This window comes from Aspergillus lucknowensis (assembly GCF_044049455.1).
Source record: "Aspergillus lucknowensis strain CBS 449.75 chromosome Unknown BJX67scaffold_24, whole genome shotgun sequence".
Lineage (NCBI taxonomy): Eukaryota > Fungi > Ascomycota > Eurotiomycetes > Eurotiales > Aspergillaceae > Aspergillus > Aspergillus lucknowensis.
Window position 1 is genome coordinate 288,549 of NW_027263568.1, and position 22,435 is coordinate 310,983.

General features: G+C 51.9%; 9 protein-coding genes across 9 annotated transcripts; 5 read left to right on the forward strand and 4 right to left on the reverse strand.

The window, feature by feature from the left end:
* Nucleotides 1-152: 152 nt before the first annotated feature.
* On the reverse strand, nucleotides 153-3,223 carry admB (ADAM family of metalloprotease ADM-B). Its single transcript, XM_071024562.1, has 2 exons — nucleotides 2,784-3,223; nucleotides 153-2,722 (listed from the first exon to the last, which is right to left on the reverse strand). The coding sequence occupies exons 1-2, from the start codon at nucleotides 2,851-2,853 to the stop codon at nucleotides 231-233; spliced, it is 2,562 nt and encodes an 853-aa protein (XP_070885573.1). The 5' UTR covers nucleotides 2,854-3,223; the 3' UTR covers nucleotides 153-230.
* Nucleotides 2,875-3,496, reverse strand: BJX67DRAFT_132979 (uncharacterized protein). The gene has a single exon (XM_071024561.1). The coding sequence runs from the start codon at nucleotides 3,396-3,398 to the stop codon at nucleotides 3,009-3,011; it is 390 nt and encodes a 129-aa protein (XP_070885574.1). The 5' UTR covers nucleotides 3,399-3,496; the 3' UTR covers nucleotides 2,875-3,008.
* Nucleotides 3,497-3,594: 98 nt separating this feature from the next.
* BJX67DRAFT_372528 (putative DNA polymerase iota) lies at nucleotides 3,595-5,398 on the reverse strand (the record flags this gene model as incomplete). The annotated part of the gene is made up of 2 exons (XM_071031264.1): nucleotides 3,595-5,298; nucleotides 5,351-5,398. The coding sequence occupies 2 exons, from the start codon at nucleotides 5,396-5,398 to the stop codon at nucleotides 3,595-3,597; spliced, it is 1,752 nt and encodes a 583-aa protein (XP_070885575.1).
* A 636-nt stretch (nucleotides 5,399-6,034) lies between these two features.
* BJX67DRAFT_372529 (DUF4246 domain-containing protein) lies at nucleotides 6,035-7,806 on the forward strand (the record flags this gene model as incomplete). The annotated part of the gene is made up of 3 exons (XM_071031265.1): nucleotides 6,035-6,147; nucleotides 6,205-6,273; nucleotides 6,315-7,806. The coding sequence occupies 3 exons, from the start codon at nucleotides 6,035-6,037 to the stop codon at nucleotides 7,804-7,806; spliced, it is 1,674 nt and encodes a 557-aa protein (XP_070885576.1).
* Nucleotides 7,807-8,086: 280 nt separating this feature from the next.
* On the forward strand, nucleotides 8,087-9,672 carry BJX67DRAFT_133137 (uncharacterized protein). Its single transcript, XM_071024567.1, has one exon. The coding sequence runs from the start codon at nucleotides 8,311-8,313 to the stop codon at nucleotides 9,604-9,606; it is 1,296 nt and encodes a 431-aa protein (XP_070885577.1). The 5' UTR covers nucleotides 8,087-8,310; the 3' UTR covers nucleotides 9,607-9,672.
* Nucleotides 9,673-10,285: 613 nt separating this feature from the next.
* Nucleotides 10,286-11,910, forward strand: BJX67DRAFT_133038 (uncharacterized protein). Its single transcript, XM_071024566.1, has one exon. It carries the CDS (start codon nucleotides 10,459-10,461, stop codon nucleotides 11,638-11,640), a length of 1,182 nt encoding a protein of 393 aa, XP_070885578.1. The 5' UTR covers nucleotides 10,286-10,458; the 3' UTR covers nucleotides 11,641-11,910.
* A 941-nt stretch (nucleotides 11,911-12,851) lies between these two features.
* BJX67DRAFT_133002 (uncharacterized protein) lies at nucleotides 12,852-15,867 on the forward strand. The gene is made up of 4 exons (XM_071024563.1): nucleotides 12,852-13,761; nucleotides 13,832-14,314; nucleotides 14,370-15,155; nucleotides 15,213-15,867. The coding sequence occupies exons 1-4, from the start codon at nucleotides 13,419-13,421 to the stop codon at nucleotides 15,698-15,700; spliced, it is 2,100 nt and encodes a 699-aa protein (XP_070885579.1). The 5' UTR covers nucleotides 12,852-13,418; the 3' UTR covers nucleotides 15,701-15,867.
* An 81-nt stretch (nucleotides 15,868-15,948) lies between these two features.
* On the reverse strand, nucleotides 15,949-17,194 carry BJX67DRAFT_355248 (uncharacterized protein). The gene is made up of 2 exons (XM_071029292.1): nucleotides 16,885-17,194; nucleotides 15,949-16,768 (listed from the first exon to the last, which is right to left on the reverse strand). The coding sequence occupies exons 1-2, from the start codon at nucleotides 17,018-17,020 to the stop codon at nucleotides 16,035-16,037; spliced, it is 870 nt and encodes a 289-aa protein (XP_070885580.1). The 5' UTR covers nucleotides 17,021-17,194; the 3' UTR covers nucleotides 15,949-16,034.
* Nucleotides 17,195-18,323: 1,129 nt separating this feature from the next.
* BJX67DRAFT_133023 (C2 domain protein) lies at nucleotides 18,324-22,430 on the forward strand. The gene is made up of 5 exons (XM_071024564.1): nucleotides 18,324-18,738; nucleotides 18,809-18,844; nucleotides 18,894-19,268; nucleotides 19,321-20,808; nucleotides 20,864-22,430. The coding sequence occupies exons 1-5, from the start codon at nucleotides 18,418-18,420 to the stop codon at nucleotides 22,325-22,327; spliced, it is 3,684 nt and encodes a 1,227-aa protein (XP_070885581.1). The 5' UTR covers nucleotides 18,324-18,417; the 3' UTR covers nucleotides 22,328-22,430.
* Nucleotides 22,431-22,435: the final 5 nt, after the last annotated feature.

Consider the following 22,435-nt stretch of genomic DNA (forward strand, 5'->3'; position numbering starts at 1 on the left):
GTTGGCGGAAATTACATTCTCTATGTTTCGCGTTAGATATAGACAGACAGCAGCATGGCGCCGAAAATAAATAATAACCCCAATATTCCTGGCACAACAATTACGGGAACCAAAGAAACCAAACACCAGATTTGTAAGAGCCCTGGATTTATGATGGATCTATACCTGCGCCAAACCAAGCTTTATGCAACATATTCACAAGAAAAAGAAAAAACAGGATATATACAACTCTATGCGTACCGCACCGTCTGCATATAACCCGGGGGAGGGCCATCATCATACCTTCGTTCAACGGGGTATGCTGGGTACGGAGTAGGGTACGGAGATGGGCCGTGGGGAGGGCCTCGTGGAGACGGACCGTCATAAAGTCTCTCGGGAGGATCTGGGTACGGCACTCGATATGGCCCTGGATATCCCGCTTGAGCGGGCGGCGGGCCTTGGCCGGGTCGCAGAGCACGCGATAACCGTCTCATCGGAGTTTGCTGAGGTTGGGGGGGCATTTGCCTGCTCCAGCCGCCATAGCCAGCTGGGGGCATGGGCTTCATTGTATAGCGAGTGCGGCGACAGCGCCTGAAGATGCATACTAGGATCGCCAATACTATCAAACCTCCAACCCCTGCGGCGACTGGAATGATAATATTTTTGTGAGCTTCGATCCAGCTCTTTCCGCCCTCGCAACGGCCATTTCTGCAGCGTCCACCGTTTTCGCAGGGAGTGCCATCGAGGAAGTTTTGCTCGTTAGTAGCACATGTCTGACTCGTCAACCCAGAAATTCCAGACGGATCATCGCAGTATAACTGGCATGAGTTCCAAGGTCCATCACACGCACTTGTATCGTTGGTACCCGCCAGTGACCCCATCATGCTTTGGCATTGGGCGTCGCGACTTGTACACTGGCCGCTGGCACACGCCAACCCGTCGTCACCGCAGCTATCACCGTCTTTCTTGAAAGAGTCTGAGGGACAGCTGCTTGAATTCCCGGTACATGTCTCTTCCAGGTCGCATATACCAGTGCTGGGGCGGCAGACTGTCCCTGCTGCTGCGAGCTTGCAAGAATTGCAGCAGTTATCGTTGGAATCATCGCACGTAGATCCTTCCGTGAACTTGCAAGTGCGCGCATCGCAGCACTGATTATCTCCGCACGCCTCTTCACCGCCACAATCGCAGTCCTCACCAGCTTCGACAATACCATTCCCGCATTGGGCGCGGGTAAAAGTGACGATGCCTCGATTAGCAGACAGGCAGTCTGACTTGACGCTGTTACGGCCCAGGGCAGCGCAGATATTGCCGATCGTACACTGCGAAAACTGGGTAACATCCGAAGCAGTACTTGGGTTCATAAGATAATCTCCCTTCGCGTCACATGTGGAAGAAGTCAACGGGCAACACTGCGACGAGTCCTGCAGATTTTGGGCGCATGTCTGTGCTGTGCAGTCGTGAATTGCTCCAAAAGTGTGACCAGATTCGTGTGCAAAAATCTGCCATCCGGCACCACCAGTGGAGACAACGACGTTGGTCCCGCTGACTGAGCTAGCTCCGTCGCTGGAGACCTGGTTAATGCATAGTTGCCCCAGCCATGCCAGTCCAACCTCTGATCCAGTGCTGCAATCACTCATCAACGTCCAATAGGCGTTGTTATCTGATTGCTGCCCACGCCACTGAGAAAAGAGATCCAACCGCTGGGTGATGTTCCCCTGCGAGCATGGCATATTCCACGGGGCGGCAGTCGAACCGGTGTCCGTGCAATCCTTATCCGTGACTGTTATATTCCGCAGCCCGATGGATATATTGAAGGAATCCTCAAAGACGTTCGATGCACTGTTGACCATGCTTATTACCGCCTGTTGAACTGACTCCCTGCCGTCGAACTTCTCCCAGAACGAACAATCCGTTGCAACCCCGATCAATGCCACCTGCTTCGTAGTCGGACAGCCGTTTGTGTCACCAATTGTACCTTCCAAATTGACGCCGCCACCTCCATTTCCGGGAACAGTACCGATGTCACCGGACCGTTTACTCACGCCTAGACCAAAGAGAGAGCTGATTGGCATTGAGGCCCATCCACTCGTATTTTCCCTGATAAAGGACTGAAGGACGGGGTGGTCGGGATTGGAGTTGAAGCCAAGTTCATCGGCCTGGCACGTAGAACCCGACACGGAATCGTTCGTCGATAGAGATCGTTTGAGGTCCGAATGTGTGGGAGTATCGGCAGACCTTAGCATGTCGGAGTCGCGATAGAAAACCATATATTCCTCCTCTTGTTTGGGTATGTCGGCATCCTGGGGACGCTTCTTTCGGAGGTAAGTCGATTGTAGCTCGACATGGTGGTTGTCACCATGGATATTGAAAACCCCTTCGAAGAGCGGTTCAGGACCATCCCTCGTTATGTATACCCTTGTCCACCCTACCGGAGACCACATCCCGCTCCCTTTCCCCCTCCCAACTAGAGTCCTTCCCTTGAAGACCTTGTGTTGATGACGCGAGATAGGTTCTTCCGTGTGGACTTTCCCGTCACCACCGAGGTATTGTACAAACGCATCGTCAGCGAGGATATCATGATTCGGTTCCAATTCAAGCTTTATTTGCTGCCCTTTATCATGGATGCTAAACGTAATATCGAAATGCGAGAGGTGATCTACGCGGTTCGTCTTTGAGGGAGCTTTGATCGCCGGCTGGTCGAGAGATGAAACATGCCGAATGGCATTCGGCGCCTGTGACCGAGCTGCGAGAGGAAAATCCATCAGCGGAATCCAAGCCAGTCACACACTTGGAGGGACATTTACCTTGCACCGTGGTTGTAAAGAGTGAGAGCAAACCCGTAGCAAAGAGCAATACGGGACTAAGGAACCTCATGGTTGCTGGAGTTGGTGAACAGCCTGAGGAAAGGCTCAAGGCTGTTCAACACTGGCACCAGTAAAGGTTGTCTGGGCAAAAAAAGTCCAAAAAAAGGGGCGAAAAGAACGTGTCCAGTCCACTTCACGAATTCATCGCATAACAGGCCTCAGAAACTAGGCAACAACGAAAGAATGAGGGACTTGATTCAGAGTTCCTGCAGCAGGACCGTAAAATTCTTCAGCAGCCTGACAAACTGATACCCGGAAGCAACTTGATGACTCCCCTGGCAGCGTCCGGCTCAGCCTGAAGGGTGGGGAGGCTTTGATGATGAGAAAAATAGGACGATGATCGGAGACGCCAGATGGAGGCTGATCGGAGACGCAGCAGATGGCTTGGCAGGTGTGAGCTTTCAACAACCAACTCAAATGGGAGAAAATCGAACAAGAACAAGTGAAGGACAGTGTCAGAAAGAGATGTGAAAAGGAAAAAGAAGAAGACTGGTCACAAAAAATGATGGTGTGGGAAAGCTGAAGCCGACATCCCCGGATCCAGCCGTTGGTCATTGCAGACGGCGCTTAGAGAAACATCGACGAAACAAAGGGCGTTTGATGGGGAGACAGGGATTGTATTCTCCGTCCTGCTCATTGCTGACAGGTTGCTCGTCTTTGGCGAAGCTTGTTTCTGCCTTAAACGCCTTGAGACCCCAGATACGATAAAGGTGACTTTACTGGCGTTTCGTCAGGTGTTAGGGAAGGCTTCTCATTCTTGGCTGCAACTCGAATGGTATACTTGGTGCGCAACGCGCGCAAAATGAGGTATCAACGCTCCACAGGTATTACAGTGTACACCAGGCATGATATCCTCCTCATCGCTCTCCTCCCACGCTGCCTCCGATGCTCTGGCTAGGGTCGATTGGGGCGCATCCGTTTCTGAACGCATCCCCCCCGGCTCTGGCGCCGGGAACCTGTCTTTCGGCACCAGCTCCTGTGGTTGGAGCATCTTTCCGATATCGCGGCCGCTTTTTTGTTTCCCTGCGACATCGACCATATTCGTCACAGCGAGATTCAGAACGCGCAAGTTCCACCCCGACTGCTCCCGATGGAGCTTACGGAACATTGAGGTGGTTAATTCTCGAACAAGTCGCTCTGCCAGGGAATCCGCAGATTCGTCAAGGTTAAAGATGTATTGGGGCAGGGACGCCGAGTGCGACATGCGACTGTAGCTGCGGGCACCCTCTGAGCCTGGGATTGACCGTGGTAGAGTAGACAAACGAAGGGTACGCGGACGAGCAAGCCACCGTATCCTCGACCTTTGGTGTCGTTCGACCCCTTCTCTGACAGTGTCACTAGCCTCCACCTCCGACTCAGTGTACTTCTCTGTCAAATCGGTCCGCATTCGGCGTATTAGACTTGCAGCGAGCGCGAGCATCTCTTTGCGCGAAGCTTCGAAGTTATCAAGGGAGCGGTATGAGTTCTCAATACTGATTTGGGTTGGTACATCACGAGCCTCGGCGACTTGGGTGTTGTCTACACCATGTAGAAGTTCCCATACTCGGACACCGATGTCTCGAGGGGCCCCTGGCCCGCCTAGGATTCTATCCAAGAGGGACGGGCCCATACCGGGCCATAGACGTATATCACGAACTGTAGGTTCATCCTCACCTTTTGCATAACCCGAGGCTGCAATATATGATCTTATCTTGCTGGATAGTTTTGAACCAATGCCGGGAATTGCTCGTATTTGACAGGAATCAAGAAAATTAAGCACGTTGCTTTCCTCGCCATCGTTCCTCGTAGCATAGGGTGGGAGGAGCGTCGTCTGACTGTTCGGTTTATGGACAGTGCCCGCTAGTTTAGCCAGGAGTTTAGAAGTTGAGATACCCGCCGTGGCTGTGTAACCCTTTTTGTCCTCAAGTTGGCCACGCAGATAGCCGGCTAGGTGGGAAGCGAGGAGGAGTCTCAAGTGAAGGTCTGAGGGGCCGACCTCTGCCTCCGATCCCAGGCGTGCCGTGTTGTCAGCACCATCAGGGTAGGTAGGGCCATATATGACGGTGGCATCAAAATCAAAGCCAACTGTAGGGTCTTGACGATCAAGGTGAAAGAACGAATGCGTCAAGTCGTTGGGGTTCAGCAACGCTGCATTGTATGTGATCACGTCGGTTACATCAATGAATATCTCATCAAACCCTAACTTCTCTACCCTCTCTCCCCAGACAAATCTCCTGAGAAAGAGGTAGAGGTCTTTTGATGCGTCTCGGAACTTTGTGAGATCTTCTCCGAGTATAATGACGACGTCCGGACAGACTTGTTTCGCCTCCTTGATCAATTGGAGCTTGTGCAATCCCCGCCGCCGAGCTTCATAGTTACAAGTTACTACAATTTGCTTTTGTTGAACGGCTAGGGGGAGTGATTTCAGAATCGGCTGCTCAACCTCGAAGACGGAAGCATAGAAACAGTCGTAATCCTGCAAGCGCTCAGCACGGTGGAATCAGTTTGAGTGGTGGATTTGGACTGACGAAGTGAAGGATTATGCGCTGATCGGTTCTTGACGGAGCGGCAGCCATTTACCGTTTGTTCCCTGGTATTCGCGTCACCATTCCACGGCGAATGATCACTTCATGGTTTTGCGTGTGCAGAGGAGAGCGCGGAGGGAGCAACTTGAAGCCTGTATTAGTAATACTTTGGGCTCACTGGTTCATAAACGGAAGTGCCTCGCTCTCCGCGGCCCAAGGGCCCCGCCTGTGGGTGTTTGGCTGACCCCTGGTTGACAGCCAGTCAAAACACCCCAAGTTTCAGGCTAGTACAGTTTCACGGTCATCGTATTCTGCCTTGGCCCTCTCTTTGAAATTATCGTCTTAAGGAAGTTGTTGAGGAGAAACAATTCGCCAAGAGCTGGTGGGGGTAATCGTCGTCGTTATCAAATTCCCCAGGTTTGCTTCTCGCCGGGTTACTGGGCGCCCATAAGCCCTATCCACCAAGCATTATTCTCCCTTAGAATCAGTGCATAAGCTTTCGATGCCCTCGTTTCAGTCTCGTTCGATGGGGCGTAAGATATTGATCCCAGCTCTGCATCGAAGCGGCTGAGCACTCGGTTCCATGAGACCGCCTGATGATGGCAAGCTTTGCGCTAACATTGGGGGCTCCTCCTTAAAGGCGGACCCCATCCTTGCCTCAAGACTTCTTTGTGGCCATCGTTCAGAATGTCGAAAGCAGCCAGACTTGATCTTCCAGGGTTTTCCTTGCCTCTCGAATACGCGCCGGACACCGAGACGTTCCCAAACGCCCTGGATCCCGACCAAGTTGAAGATGAGGAGTTTGGGCAAGCAACACACCCCCAACGGTCCCCGACGAACTGACTAATAAACGATAGGCGATTCGATACGCTTCGAGAAATTTTGATGCGTCAAGTTATGAACTCAATAATCGATAAGCCTGAATAGTTTCGCAAGGTAGGAATCATTACTGGCCATTCAAAAAGAGCTCCATTAACCCTCGTTTCCTTCAGGTCTTTGACGATGAGATCACGGCAAAATGGCGCGAGGAAGTGGCTAACAGCGGGAGAGATGTTTCCCCCAAGATGATGGATTGGATCTTCAAGGAGCTTCAGTGGAAGGCGGATTATCTTGACAAAAATGGGATGGTCATGGTTTTTGACACTGGGGTCATCATATCTGATTCAGCAATTTCACTGGAGCTGCAGCAGGAACTGCGGGCTGCCGTGAAGCCACTGGAGATGGATCCTAAGAAAGATTTCCACCCTGGCTCGGAGGAAAAAGTGGTGGACCTTGTCCATCCATCTCTATTTCCAGTCATCTACAGCCGTTCTCGTATCCTTCCCGACAGGTTGATAGACCTTGACGATTGCCTAAACTATATTGGCGAGGGGCAATTGTTACCAATGTCCCACAAGACTTCGAGCCTCGTCTTCAGCACAAAGTTTCAATGGATGCCTTGTGACGTTGAGTTTTCTAGCGATGGTGGCTGCCACATTGTGTCATATATCAACAACCTTCACCCAAGGAAGAATCGCCCACTTTACAAGGTGGTTGAGAAGCTTATCGTTCAGGCTATTCCTATGTGGAATCTCACCTTATCCAACGTCAACAACGACAAGCATCGCATCGATTATGACGGGGTTGAGTATGATCCGTGCTCTCCCAGTTCTTCGTACAGTGACTGGGAAGAAAAGCGCGAGATAGTACAGCCCGAACCAGGCGATTTCGACCCGAAGGTAGTTACACCAGAAAACGGGATAAATCTGCGTGAAGATTACACCCAAGGACTCCAGGTTATCGTCAAGCTTGCCAATATAGAATTGACACCTGAGAAGCCGGAATATCATGGCGGATCGTGGCATGTCGAAGGGGCACTCAACGAGCATATTTGTGCCACTGCCATCTATTACTACGAAAGCGATAATATCACCGAGAGTAGTCTTGCTTTCCGTCAACGCGCCCTTCGCGAAGATATTCGGTATTTACCCCCCCAGGATGAGTTCGACTTTCTTCAGGAGGTCCTTGGCTTTGATGAAGACGTGAAGGGACGTGGTGAGACTCGAGTCACCCAAGACCTTGGTAGCATATCTACCCGTGAAGGTCGCTTGCTTACTTTCCCGAATAATCTTCAACATTGCGTGTCGCCATTCGCCTTAGCAAACTCATCAAAGCCAGGGCATCGGAAAATTCTGGCACTGTTTTTGGTGGACCCGAATTATCGCATCATTTCTTCGGCTAATGTCCCTCCACAGAGGGAAGACTGGTGGGAAGAAAGAAAAGAGGGTATCATTAACGCCCTGCCACAGCGACTCCCACTAGAACTAAAGGAGATGGTGGTGCAGAATATGGATGTTAGCCACATCAGTATGGAAGAAGCCTGTCAGTATAGGTTGGAGCTGATGCAGGAGCGGACGGCAACGACAGAAATCGCCAATGAGGTGTTTGAGCTGGGCGACTTCAGTCTGTGCGAGCATTGATCGCTGTCCGTCCAAGAGTATGGCTGAATTTCTGGGATCGTGATGTCGGAACCCAGGTTTGGGCGTGAGTCACAGTACTTGCTGGTGTTTTGAGCAGTCTCTCATGAGGAGTATTCACAGATATGGAACCTTTTGTTGACAAATTAGTTCACGTCACCAGATGTGATTCCTTTCACAAGACAACGAACCATTTCCAACGAGGTTCTGTAGATGTTAGAGATGCTGTCTAGGGCCTGGGCCTGGCAGATGATCTGTGGCATGGGAATCGTCAGCAGTCCATGAGTGCTGTGACTCAGCTTATCGAGTCGCTCTTAATCGATCCCATTCAAGTTTCCCAAAGTCATGTTCATCAAATTGCAGCCAAACGCCCGAAGCGGGGCTGTGCCTGGGCCATCCACGAGGCTTCTATCCACAGCCACCTGCATGACGACATATAACTTGTACTGGAATCGCAGTATCCAAATCTTTGAATGAAAGAATGCAAAAGATGAAGAATCACCAACTATGTCCAGCTATGTATCCCAAAGTCCAGAGCTTAGTATTGAACTGGAGAATGGCAGATTCCCGCGATATATCCCTGGCGAGACGATCGTTGGCACAGTCTCCCGCACCGCACCGGGCGTTGCTCCAGAGGCGAGAGTAGTCGTCACACTTCATGGGAAATGTAAGTCCAAAATCAAGATCAAGCAGAACCAATCCGTGCGCCGCTACGAGAGCGAATTCAACTGCCTAAGCGCCCCACTAGAGGCTCAAATCCTGTTACCCGACGCGCCATTGCATATTCCTGAAGGCAGCGCGGGCATGTCATGGCCCTTCGCCCTCACAATTCCCTCAATTGTCAAGGACATTCGGCAAAGTCACCAGAAAAGATACTACTACGCACCATCAAGTGCTGACGGTGTCGCTACCTTTCCTCCTCCGGGGACCTTCTCGACTTTCTCGGAAAGCATCATGCGGAACGAGAGTTTCAGGGCGTCTGTCGAATATTACGTGCAAGCGACTATTGAGCTCTCGCATCAGTACAAGGGGAGGACGAGGAAGATGACACATACCGTTACTGCGCCGTTCTATTTGAAGACCGTTAACCTCGGTCCACCTATAGACGACTTTTGCTTGAGACAGCATCGAATGACGAATTCTGTCGTTGCATACAGGCTGGTCCCCGGCGTTGGAGAGCTCACATTTCGCCAGAAGACACGGCAGGCGTTCATGTCGTCGAGCGTTCCCAGGCTCGCATTCAACCTTCGTGTGACGCTCCCTCATACTCTGCAAGTCGAGAATCCGTCCCTCATCCCACTTTCTCTGTCCATTGAAGCCGATCATGGCTCCACAAGCGAGATCATCCACGACGTGCCCCAGACAATCACCATCAAATCATTCAGCCTCCGCCTCAAGCCGCACACCACCGTCCAAGCAGAAAAGCACACTTGCTTCAAGTCCGACGAAGAGATAACCCTCATCCCACCCACCGCTATCGGCGCGCTCGACCAGGAAGTGTCTCTCACCATCACGCCGCGGGCAGGATCCCCAGAACGACCGCATCTCGATCTCGGCGAGATTCTAGATTTCAGGCTGCGCAAAACCGGTATCCGTCCTTCCTTTCGGACATATAATGTTGGTCGCTCTTATTCTTTGGTCTGGGAGGTGCAGGTGGATGTGGTGGGTGAGGAGTTGAAGCTCAGTCATCAACATCCAGTGACAGTGCTGGCAGGGTCTCATGAGTTGTCGGAGTCAGAGAGGGCGCCGCAGGAGGATGTGCCGGGATATTCCAAAGGGGCGCCGCCTGCTTATGATGATTGATGATGCTCTTTGCAGTTTGTTTTGATTCTGACGTATGTTTCTAGTCCCGTGATCGAATCCACCAGGTACAGCAACAGATCCGGGGAAATGGAGCGTGCGACTCCTGAGGCTCTTTGGTTGCCTCTCAACCATCAAAATTTTCTCAAAGTCAAATGTCTGAAAAAATTGGCACCCGATTGCCACTCACTAAGCCTGAAATGTCCATCTGAGTCGTCTAGACCTTGGCGGCTATATTTAGAAATCCGTGGCTCCCGATCGACTGCCCCGTTTATACGATGAACACGGGGAACCCGACGCTGTTCTCTGATCTTCGTGGTGCAAATGTGGAAATGAATCTGCCTGGATTGCCTCCTCTTTCCTTTTCTCTCTCCATCTTCTATTCTGAGAGAGACAAAATATGAAGTCGTTCGCGTTGTCTCCGCAGAGGCGTCATCCTTTTCTAAAAACGGAAGCCTCGTACAGAGACTCGGCGGACACCCAGTTCTTGCCTCGACACCGACAATCATCGTCCGCCTCTTGTTTTCTTCCGCTCGCTCGCTCTTTTTAACTGGCCTTGTTGCGCTCTCGCCTTTGCGACGGATGTCCTCTTCGTGTTTTTATCGCCGCTTGCGCTCGTCGTCTCGTCTTCTCTCAGCCACCCTCTAAGCGCTCTCATGCGGGGCGCACTGCCATCATCTGCTCCTCTTGTCTTCTCACGGCTGCGCCAACCCTGTTCTTTGTGACATTCCAGCGTCAGCATTATTCTTCTTCCCATGTTTACCCTCGGATGATAATATTATATTCATCATATTATTACTTTCCCTGCCCCTCCTGCTGCGCACCCTCTTGCTGTTGGTCTGCGCCGCCTCCGCCATGCTCGCAACTGCAATGCCCCCTCAAGCCTCCCACCACCTTCCTCTCTCTTCATCCTCGTCTGGCGCTGAAGCCTCTGCGTCGCATCCGATCATGCCCCCCGCCATTCCACCACAACCTTCATCAGTGTCACATCCCAGCATGTCGTGCGGCCTGACCTCAAATGGGACGACGAGCCGACCATCCGCTCCTCCAAGGCCGAAGCTCACTCTCCAGACATCTGCGCTTCCCGTCGCCTTTGGCAGCTCATCAACTGGCTTATCGCTCTCGTTAGCTGCTGGTCCCACGGCATCTCCCACAGTCCGTAACACCTTTAAGAACGCTTACGATTTCGTATATCCATCTTCAGCAACTGCTTCCCCGTCAAGAACTTCCATTAGTCGGCTCTCCAAGCCGTCATCCCCATTTACTTCCAGCAACCCGTACCAACTTCCGCTTGGCGTGAGGAGCATTCTTCGCAACTCACCGTTGGAATCGAAGCGACGATCAAACTCAGTCGCCCCGAGCGCGCAGAAGGGAGCCTCTACTTCACGCCGAGTATTCTTCCCGACCAAGAAGCAGGTTACCTACCGAAATCCGCTGGAGGAGGAGATTGAGACTGTGACATACACCGCACGGCACTCGGATCTCGTCTCCGAATCAGAAGCCGACTCCTGTGAAACAAGCTCCGACGAAGAATCGGATTATTCTACTTCGAGCACGGTCTCGTCTGAAACCACACCGTCCGATGACGGTGACGGAGAAACGGAGCCTACTGCTTCCGGCCCGACCTCGGAGAAGAAAAAGAAGCGAAAGTATCGCAACTCTGAGCGACAAGTACGCGCGGTCGCCCTCATGGATGGGCTGGAAGACCCATACGTTTCGTTGACTCCTCAAACCCCTCGGCAAGGACGTCTCAAGCGTCGCCGGGCGTGGAGGTGGACTTTGGGACCCTTGGAAGGTACCCATCTGAGCGATGCTACAGAGCGACGGCCTTCTGTCCCAACGCACAATGCACCAAAGTCGCCCATATTAGGGACAGAAAAAGAACCCACCAAGGAACCCAACCTGCCGGAAGTTGCTGCGCCTGACCCCAAAACGCGAGCAAAGTTATCGGCCTCAATCTCTATCACCTCGAGTGACATATCCAAAAGTAACGCCACTCTTTCCCAAGAGCCCTCAGACCCCGATCCACCGCATTGACTAGCCGACTGGGCAACTGTATTCTGCATCTGCATCTGCACCTGCGTCACGTGCATCGCATCGTTGTTTACAAATTCTGCATCATAGATGGCATTTAGAATGGACTTCGCATGGCAAGAGCCAGGTAACATTGGGTTCTCTATTTATAGATGATGTTAGCACACACTATATTCTCCTTTTCGCCATTCATACTTCGACTTTTAATTGTTTCAACAATTCATCCCATTTCACCCGCTCTCCGAGTTGTCTGGGACAACCAGAGCGGATCTGAATCCATGCATCTCTTCTTCAGTAATACGAAGTCAATCGCGCTGAATTGACGTATTTGTTTAGTCTTGGTTCCTTCGAAATCTCAAAGAATCTTCAGGGCATATTCGGCATCACGTTCATGCACATCTCTTCCATCGCTCCAGGCCAGCGACCTTAAATCGAGCCAAACAGACCGCACCATGCACAGACCAAGTGTTGGTTACGAGACTACGAAATTATTGGATCCTTCAACACCAACCTTGAACAACGAATACGACAGCGGGATCACTCGTCACGACATTTCTCGAGAGAACAGAGTCAACAGACCCAGAATTGAAGTTGGTAGCGGGAGACCGTGTTCTCGCGTGCCGATACGAGGCATACGAGGGGATTGAAGAGGATCGTCGGAGATCGACTTTTGTTCCAGTTGCAACTCGAACTTCATCAGCTCCACTTTCTCTTTTTCTTCTTTCTCCTTGCTTGCTCCCGAGACTTGTGTCCCAAAGATGGTTCCATGCTTTTGTGGGACAAGGTCTGGGATGTCAAGCTCTCGACAGCCATAAATAGTCATAGATCGGCAATCCATTTTGCACAAGGCTCGCGCATGCCCTTGCGCAGGGTCGTCGTTTGTGCAGTGGCCTGATGATCTTGAAGACGTTGTTGCTTTGTTGCCTCAGGCTGCAAACAAGACGCCGCAGGGCTCTCTGTGACCCATTGAATGTCTTTGGAGAGAGCGTTGCTCAGTGCTGTTTGGTCCTTTCAAGGAAACCCCTTTCGAAGACTGTGGCAGCACTCTCTACACCGAGCTGGCGGAACTTGTTTGTAAGTCTTCTCCCCGAGACAACAGGGGAGAGGAGCCCAGAAGTCGGAGGTGGTATTCCTGAGCAGCTATCCACGAAGCCGAAGATACCTGAATATGGTATGGAACAGCTAAGACGAGAGTCGAGGCTGTAGGCAGGCTCCATGCTGGGAGGGTTCAAATATCCTGTAACATGCCTTTCCATAGCTCCTGCAGCGCAGCTTCTGAATTTAGTGAGGGACACTTGACACCTCCTTCTTTCATGATCGCCCTGCCAGACGTATCTCCCTTGTCCACCTTGATATAGGCGTGATGGCAGATATAAAGCCCACCAATATCTGCCTCAAAAATCAAGCCTTGTGCATGCTCATGCATGAGTATGTATCTTTGTCCCCCCATGCTACGCCGCAAACTGGGACCTAGGGCAACAGTCTTACTCTTGTCGCCATGGCAGAGAATCGCGGAGCTCATAACAAAACTCTTAAATTCTTTCAGACTTCCATTGATCTGTTGACCACCTTTCTCTCTTCTTCAGAAGGAGGCTGAGGCAGCACCCCACGCTCGACGAGGAAAGTTCCATATAGGAAGTTGAGAACCTTAGTCTCTCTAAGGTCGGCTCAAGATACCCTACGAAGCATACCTTGGTCAGTAATCCTGCTTGTATCCGTTTGGCTCTCTTTGGTACGGTACTGGTCTCTTGAGTGTTAAGTCTCAAGACTGAACACTCGGTATGGCGTTTCGTGGCTTCAAAACTGTCTGCACCAACCTTTCAGACGGCGATGAAGAAGGAAATGCCGCGAGTTTGCTTGCAAAGGGCCAACAGTCACCCCCAGGTGAGGCTGATGAGGTTCGCGAGAGACGTGCCAGTATCATCGACCATGCCTTCAAGTGTAAAGGAAGCGAGCGTAGAGAGCAGCGGCATAACGATCTCCAGACCTCCTGCCAAAGCTCGACTCACAATGTCTCTAGTGGGCAAGGGGACCGCAATGCAACACAGCCGCTTATACTCGGACATATGAGGAAGAGAAGTTATTCACTTCCGATTGATTTTGGAGCTGCTAGGGTCGAAAGTGGTAAGTACCGCTTATGCTCTCATCCACTATCCCATGCCTTAAACAATAACACCGCTAATCTGGTCTCTAGTTGAGCAGCACAACACTCGCACCCAGGCGGTTGCTGTTCTTCGCTCTCGGACTCTGAGCCGGCTCTGTGAGTCTGACCGGCCGTCGAAGGAGGCATTGAAAGGTATCTTGAAAGTCAAGCTTCCGACCTCGTCTTCTGAGGGACCACCTGACAGCATGGCATTCGAAAAGGCCAGTATCATGGATTTTGTGGTTGACAAGAAGCCCAAGAAGAAGAAGAACAAGTCGAAGAAGAAACAGAAGAAGGGAAACGAGGCAAACACTGAGGTCAGTGAGCCTGAGGCCGAATCTAAGTTGCTGCTCGGAGGCGTTTCGAAGCCTGACGGCCTCACTTCACTTCCTGATAAACCCAAGCAGGGCAAGTCGACCAAGCTTGAGCGTAAATCAGCACATCCCAAGCCACAAGGTTCGTCTGCAAAACAGCCGGATACCAGGCATTCGCCGATTAAAGCACCCAAGACCCCCGAACCTGCTGAGGCGAGAGGTTAGCCTATATCTCCGGGAGTATCTATCGCTGCAGAACAGCTAACAGTTAGCAGATGCGAAGCGCTCCCTTGCTACCTCAACACCAAAGTCTACACGCACGGCTTCATCCACGTTTTCTCCTGCAAACCGAGGCACGGCGTACTCTCCACACACCGTAGCCACGTCTGAGCCGCCTACAGGACACCGCAAGAAGCAGGATACCGCCACCACTCCACGGCTTCGGGCTCCATCTTCCCCCCAAGCGCCACCTATAAGTACCCACGCACACCCTTCGCCCTCCTCCACCAGAGGAAGGGACAGTGACATCCAGACCGAGCATGGACACACAATCACCGCCCAAAAGCCGGAAGGTTTCTTCTGGCAACTCGACAGCCACGGCTTTCCGTGCGCCAAAGCAAACTGCGAGAAACAATGCAACCTCTGGGACGGCGCAACGGTTATTTGTCCCCGCTGTGGACCATATTCAGAATCTAGATATTGTTCCCGCGAGCATCTATTCGAGGATGTCAAGATGCACTGGATCTCTTGTGGACAGAACGTCTTCCGTCACCCCTGTCGCGAGTCGTCAATCCCCAAGTCTGTGAGAGATGGTCCGCAGCTCATCCCCTGTCTTCATCCGTATGATACGCCCGAGCGTCATCGGCAGGCGGTGTATTTCAATATGAACTCCAGGGCTGGAGATTACTTCCTCTTCTCAGATTGGACGGACATGGTTGAAGCAGGATTCCCAGATGATAATCTAGCCCTCCGGTGCTCGAGTCGGATCATCCATGTTGTGAAATTTACCGAGCCCGTTGAGAAGGATCGTTTCCGGCGTGTGCTTGCCGCTTGTCTTTTCGGTAAATACATCTTCTCCCCTCCTCTGCTCAGACAAAACCCATACTTACACACAATAGTAACCCCCGAGTCCCCCGACCTAGCGGACTACCTCTTCCGCCTCATCCGCGACAACCTCCGCAACACCCACCCAGAAAACAACGCAACCCTAGATAACTTCGAAACGTCGCTAAAGTACCAAATCCACCAAGAACTCTCCGTCACCATCCAACCAGCAATCACAGGAAAACGCCACGCCTGCGAGACAGACTGGACGGGAACCAACCGCCGCAACTGCCCGGATGCCCTGTGCCGCTCTGAGTACCGCCGTCTCCTGGGGTCGCTGGGTGGACGGGGCCATAAGGCGCTCGTTGAGCACTTGGAGGCGTCGTACTGGATTCTTAGGGCGGCGAGGGCCACGCACCTCGATGTTGAGGACGTTTTGAAGAGGATGACGGGGGAGGGATTTGAGGATGTCGCCGAGGAGGATCGGAGGGTTTTTCGTCGCGGGGATGGATGGGATGGTGCTGGCAGCGGGGATATGGAGGTTGAGGGGATCAATGCCTGATTCCACTATCATTTATCTCTTACTGCTTCGTCACACAGTATAAGGCTACTGAATCATCTCTCCATGTTCTATAAGAATAGAGTAATGGTCGAAAAGGGTCGTCATTCATAAGCCCCAGGCGGAGAGCATGGGGGCTAAGAATTGTCATCTCATATGCAAGTCCGGATGGAACAATAACGGTGCGGTGGAATCTCTGGTCGGGGATCCAGGGAGACTCTCATGTTGGTAGGAACATACTAGGAATACTTAGCGTAATATCATCAATGAAATCATCTAGAATAGTGTAAAATAATCTTAAAAGCGATGGAAAATGAGAATATCAAGACTGAAGACATCACCACCCCTGATTCCACCAAGCACCCATCCCAAAGAGGAAGAGTATAATGCCCCCATCACGAATGAAGTCTTTCAGTAGTTGGATGTATAAAAATGGTCCTGATAAGCCGCCGTTTTGGCTCTTGATCATGACCCGCGCCCCACCCATCAACAGCTCTCCAGTCGTGAAAAAGAGGAAAGGGTTCTGCGCGGTCGCCGGAGGAGGCGGCTGTTTTCCGTACGTCGCTACCGAGGCACTGGTCAGGAAAACCAGGTATACCCCGAGAGCAATAGAGAAGACAATATGTAGAATCTTCCACGTCAAAACAGTCCTCCTCTGTTCGTCAGACTGCTGTTGTGTGGCAACACCAAGCATGCTGGACATCCATGGAGGAAGACCGAGGGAAGACGCGATGTCAGGGAGCCCTTCTGTACCGACTCCGGGGGCGCCGACACCGGAATCGGTACCTTGATCCCCACCCGTCATCCCCCCCATAAGGGCATGGAAGAGCTTCAAGCTCGGGTCTTCCCCGGTTTCTTGGGGGGAAGAGGAAGGTACGGGCTGTCGAAGGAGGGCGCGTAGTGCCTCTTGCTGTTCGCGGACTATATCTGGGTTTGCATCCTCGACGCTAGGTGGTGGTGGTGATTGCAGGTATGTTTGGCGTGCTTGACGAGCGGTTGGTTGTGGCTCGGGACTGGGAGAAGGAATCACGGTCGGAGGTACTGATGGAGATGGAGAGACATTTTCACGATCTGTGCATAGCACAATTAGTTCTCAGGTTTTCTTGCTCATGACGAAGTCATGGAAGCCGGTAAGAACCGAGCGAGGCTATCCTGTCTGGACAGGGTTCAGACGAGTCAAGTGGTACCTTTTGATGGTGTGCGTCCACTCAGGCTTGTAATCTTATCCAACCGGGCAGGGCCTCCTTCCTTGATCTTGGCCTCACGACGTTCGCGCCTCAGGCGGGCTGCTCTTTGAGCTGGGGATTCTTCTGCTGACGACATTTTGGCGGGTGGGAAATAGTGATGACGTTGTGCGACTATTTCGTTTCGCCAACCCTTGAGAATAACGGCTTCCGCGACAACAAGATTGTATGGGATGGATGGGGCTATCAGTTCTACTCGATAACTCCGTCACCGGGTGCGTCTGCTTTGGTCCGTGGGATGCCTTCTCGTTGCTTGAAGGTGCGAAACTCCGACTGATCATTCGCGGGCCTGGGGCGGATCGCAGCTTGCCAAATCGGGCATAGCGGTAAGATCTCCAGGGCTTATTCCACAAGCGCTGGAGGTCTTTCAAGCCTTCAACCCGCGACACGCCGTGGACTGGGGACGTTGACAAGGAATTGCTGATCAAATTGAAGAGATATTGGCTCTGATATTTTGAACGGCTTCCTTGCAGTGCTTATTTCTGTATTTACTTTGTCTACCCGACCTCTCAGTACAATCCGGAAGTCTGGTCGAAACCTTCCGTCAACGTCACAACCCATATTCCGCCTGGGTCGATACAACGAGGTTATGTGGATCAATTTCGCACAATAGGCACGTGCAAGCCAGATAGGGCGAGAGACTGGGAACGTTGTCCAGGTTGTGCTAGGTACCAAGAGGCCCAGGACCCTAGCGAGGGGGGTAGGTTGTGACAGCGCTCAGGGCGATGTCATGTACGGACCATCAACCATGATGCGGCACTATGGGATGCCTAAATCATGGCAGAGTTTGTCCAGACTGATTCTTCTAACGTGGTTATGAGTACGCCAGCAAATGACGAAACCTATCCAAGGCATTGGACATTTAACGGAGCATGATCAGAGGCGCATGACAGTACTACTGGCTATTCCGTGCCGAAGAGAGGCGAACCAACTCGCTGTATTTGTTTCTCGACAAGTCGACAAGGAATTCAGGAGAGAATATCTCGGCTGACGACAGGATGTGGCATATGGCAGGGCCTGGCACAGATCTTAGTATAGGACACCATATCAACCCACATCCTCCAGAGCAGAAACGCAGGGTCCATTGATGCAAAACCGGCAAACCCAATGGAGCATACTCCCTTGTCCATTCCTGAGAATGCAGCCTCTGAGGGTCGATGCAAGATGGGAGGAACAGAGGATTGTGGATTTATGACATCATCACTAGGCCTCCTACAGCACAGCACATCTCCCCAGTCAATAGTCCACGGATCGGTTTCCAGAACCAGCTCTTCTTTGGTGACGTAGCTCTATTGCCGGTAGGGCTGGCGGCTCTTGATATGTCTTTTTTTTTCTCAACTTATTACCCCCATCCTCCTTTCCTCGGCTGACTTGACTCCGCGGAAACCCTACTAGAAGAGTTCATTGACTACATACGATAACCTCAATTATCCTCACTGCTTCTTACGTCTAAGAACCACACAACGCACATTCAGCATGCCTCCGCACCCTAAGGGAACGAGCTCCCCTCAGGAGCACCGAGTTGGGGAGCATTGGAGCGGAACCAACAAGGTTCCAACAATCGGCAAATTTATTGAACGTCTTCAGGAAGACCAAAAAGAACGCGAGACCCATGAGCAGGCGATGGCTATAAGGGCGCAGAAGGCGGAGGGAAAGGAGAACAAGGAAGCCGTTCCGCACCGAGCTCGCAAAGTTGGCAAAGGCAGGACTCGGGAAGTCACAGATCCTACGACTGGGAGGCAGATTGAAGTCGAAGATTTGGATTCAGAGGCAATGGAGCCCGTGAAGAACCCGATGGTAGTCTATGCCCCCTATTCGGCACGCCTTTCCTTACCGTGGAGCTTCTGCTGACCTGCAATTAATGTAGTTGGTAGTTCCCAATGCCAACCTTGGAAAAGAGACGGTAAGATCAATGGGCTTCATGATTGAGGCGTCACTGATATTTGTTGAAGTCTGTGAAAACCGATTCAAACCAACCTCTCTCCGAATACAAAGAAAATCAGGATATCACAGCACCTCCAGACCCCATTGCGGAGGGGGCTACGTCTGACGTTCCTATCCATGGAGAGAGAACAAATATTCTCTTCTACCCGACCCCGACAATATCATACAAACCTATGTTTGAAAACCTAAAAAAGCGAGGAACTAGTCTGTGCATTGGCATCGTATGTGGCATCATCGTCCTTGGTCGGACTTTTGGGGCCTCGTATTGGGGTCTTATCCCTCTAGCTTTCTGCATTGCAAGCGGAGTATGGCTGTGGGTAGAGGAAGTAATCCGCAGTGGTAGGGAAATGGAATGGAGCAGTGAGCAGCTACGAGGACAAGTTGTAGGTTCCCCAATTCACGGCTGCATTTGACTATACTTATGACGTGCTCCAGGCAACGGCGAACCTGATCCCGGAGTCTGTTGAATGGATCAATACGTTCGTGGGAATCATCTGGGGTCTAATCAATCCCGATATGCTAGCACCTGTTGCCGATACAATTGAAGATATCATGCAAGCGTCGTCGCCCGGCGTCATTGAGAACGTTCGCATTGCAGAGATAGATCAAGGAAACAACCCAATCCGACTGCTCAGTCTTCGCTCACTTCCTGACGGGCATGTGCAGCAGCTGCAAGAGAATGCCCGTCGGGAGAACGAGGAAAACAAGAACCCAGAAGAGGCCGCTGCGCTGGAGGAAGGAGGGAGTTTCTACAACTTCGAAGCATCTTTTGCCTACCACGCGCAACCTACCGGCCAGAGCGCATCTGCAAAGGCTCGAAATATGCATATGCAGCTTGTTTTCTACCTTGGTGTTCGAGGACTTTTCGGCGTGCCATTCCCGGTCTTTGTGGAACTGATAGAAATGGTAGGAACGGTTCGCGGAAGGCTCCAGCTCATTCCCGAGGCACCCTTCGTTAAGGACTTGACTTTCAGTCTCGCTGGAATCCCCCATATCCGAGCAGGCTGCATGCCAATGATAAAGACGGGTGTCAATATTCTGAACCTGCCTCTTATTTCTAACTTTGTGAACTACGCCATTGGTACTGCTTGCAGTCTGTTTGCAGCTCCCAAGTCGATGACTATGGATCTGAGTATGATAGCTAAGGGCGATGACATCGCTAAAGATACCCAGGCGCTCGGGATCATGTGGGTTCGTATCCACCGAGCCACAGGCTTAAGCAAACAAGACAGGCGTGGAAGCGAAGGTGGGGGTAGCGACCCTTACATCAACCTTTCGTTCTCGAAATATGGAAAGCCAATGTATTGCACAAGAGTGATCACTGATGATCTCAACCCAATCTGGGAAGAGACTGCAGCGTTGCTGGTTACGGCGGAGCTCATCAAAGCGGACGAGAACCTCAGTGTTGAGCTCTGGGATTCGGATCGACACACAGCAGACGACATCGTTGGTAAGGTTGAGTTGCCGATTCGTGAGATGATCCAGCATCCATGCCGTATGTACCAGCATGTCTCCAGGCTCCAGGGTATCAACGAAGGAAGCGAGATGCCTGGAGAGCTACACTGGGAAGTCGGGTTCTTTGGCAAGCCCAAACTAAGAGCCGAACTGAGAACCGATGGAAAGAAGAAGGATCTTCCCGATAATCTGAAGGACTATCCGGCTTTTGAGGATGAGAAGGGCATTATCACGACTGATGAGGAAGACGCCGTCACTCACACGCCGCCTGATCCTCTGTGGCCAAGCGGGATTTTGAGTATCGTGGTGCATCAGATCGTCAACCTCCAACTTGCAAATATCAAAGGCAGCAACGGGGATCGGAAAGGGAGAGAGTACGAACCGGCAAAACCTTACGGAGAGAACACTGAGGAGCAGGGCGCAGACCTGCCAACCAGTTACTGCAAGATAATACTGAACGACGAACTTGTAAGTCACCCATTTTCTCCCTTATCCATCTCTAACATCGGAGCGATACTTGCAGATTTACCGCACACGAGCAAAAGCTTTAAGCTCGAAGCCCATCTTCAATGCTGGGACTGAACGGTTTGTACGTGACTGGCGCTCTGCCGTGGTCACGGTCACCGTTAGGGATCAGAGATACCGAGAGCACGACCCGATCCTGGGTGTTATCCCCCTGAAGCTCTCAGAAATTTTCGAGACAAGCTCACAGGTCACGAGATGGTATCCCCTTGATGGAGGCATCGGATTTGGCCGAATTCGCATCTCCCTCCTCTTTAGACATGTCGAGACCAAGCTACCCCCACAGATGCTGGGTTGGAACGTTGGAACGTTCAAGTTCACGTCCGGCAGCATGGAAGCGTCGGGCCTCAATGCACGAACCAAGATCCGCATTCGAACAGGTGGCAGCAGGGGAAAGATTTCCAGCCACGCATGTATCATCAATGCTGACAACGCCTCTTTCGACCTCTTCCAATCCAACCTTCACCTCCCAGTAAAACATCGCTACCGCTCTCCCGTGGTCTTCGAATTAATTTCTAAAGGCAAACGCGGCGTCACGGGCTACGCCTGCCTCTGGCTGCAGCACCTCGCCGACAACGAAGATACACCCGTCGAGATCCCAATCTGGTATACAAAGAACGGAAAACGCCTAACACAGAACTACATCACTGAATCCAACATTGACGATAAGCGCTCTCCGGGTCTCGAAGATCTTCGCGAGATCGGCCGCCTTCGGTTCCGATGTATATTCACACCTGGTATAGACGAATCCCACGAACGCTTCGTCGTCGATAATAACTCGCGCGAGACCTTCGAAACCTGGGAAGCCTGCATAGCCGAGGGCGTCCGGGCACGCCATATCGCTGCTGAGGTCCCCGAGCAGACGGAGCAGATGCATGAGAAGTCACTCCTTCAGGGCCGGGATATCTTGAAAGTCGCGGACCCCAAGGAGCGCCGTCGCTGGATCGATAAGAAGGGTCAGGATTGGAGCGGTTCATTTGGTGAAGATCCTCTCTCGCAGATCAACCAGAAACCCCAGGATGAAGGCACCAACCCTAAAAATCGTGCCGCTCCGGGACAGGAAGACGGCGTCATGCATCTCCCGGACGACAACGATGACGAGTCATCACACTCCGAGTCTAGTGAACCAGGTCATCAAGCCGAACTCCACGACAAGCCCCACGGCCACCGACGTTCGTCGACCCTCGATACAAAGAGCAGCGTCCCAAGTCGCCCATCAACCCACACCGAGTCCAGCCAGGGTGCAAGCTTCGCAGATACAGCATCAAGCTCCACAAGCATTTCGAAACGTGCCGCCAAACGCAGCGAGCAGCGCCAGCAGCGTGGTATGATGCAGTGGAAGCCAGCCCGTAACGCGGTATTCGCAAAAAACGAAGCGAAATTCGCTCTATGGAAGGTGAAGCAGAGATTCAGCGGAGATCTCGCGGGGAGGGAGCCCGATATTGAGACGGAGACGGGGGGTTAAACGATGTTCATTTGTATTTCATCCCTCCGTCCACGGTTTCTTGTACAGTATCTGTTGAGCATGGTATATCAAATTCAATATAGGAGTGTATGTCAAGGCTTTCCCAGT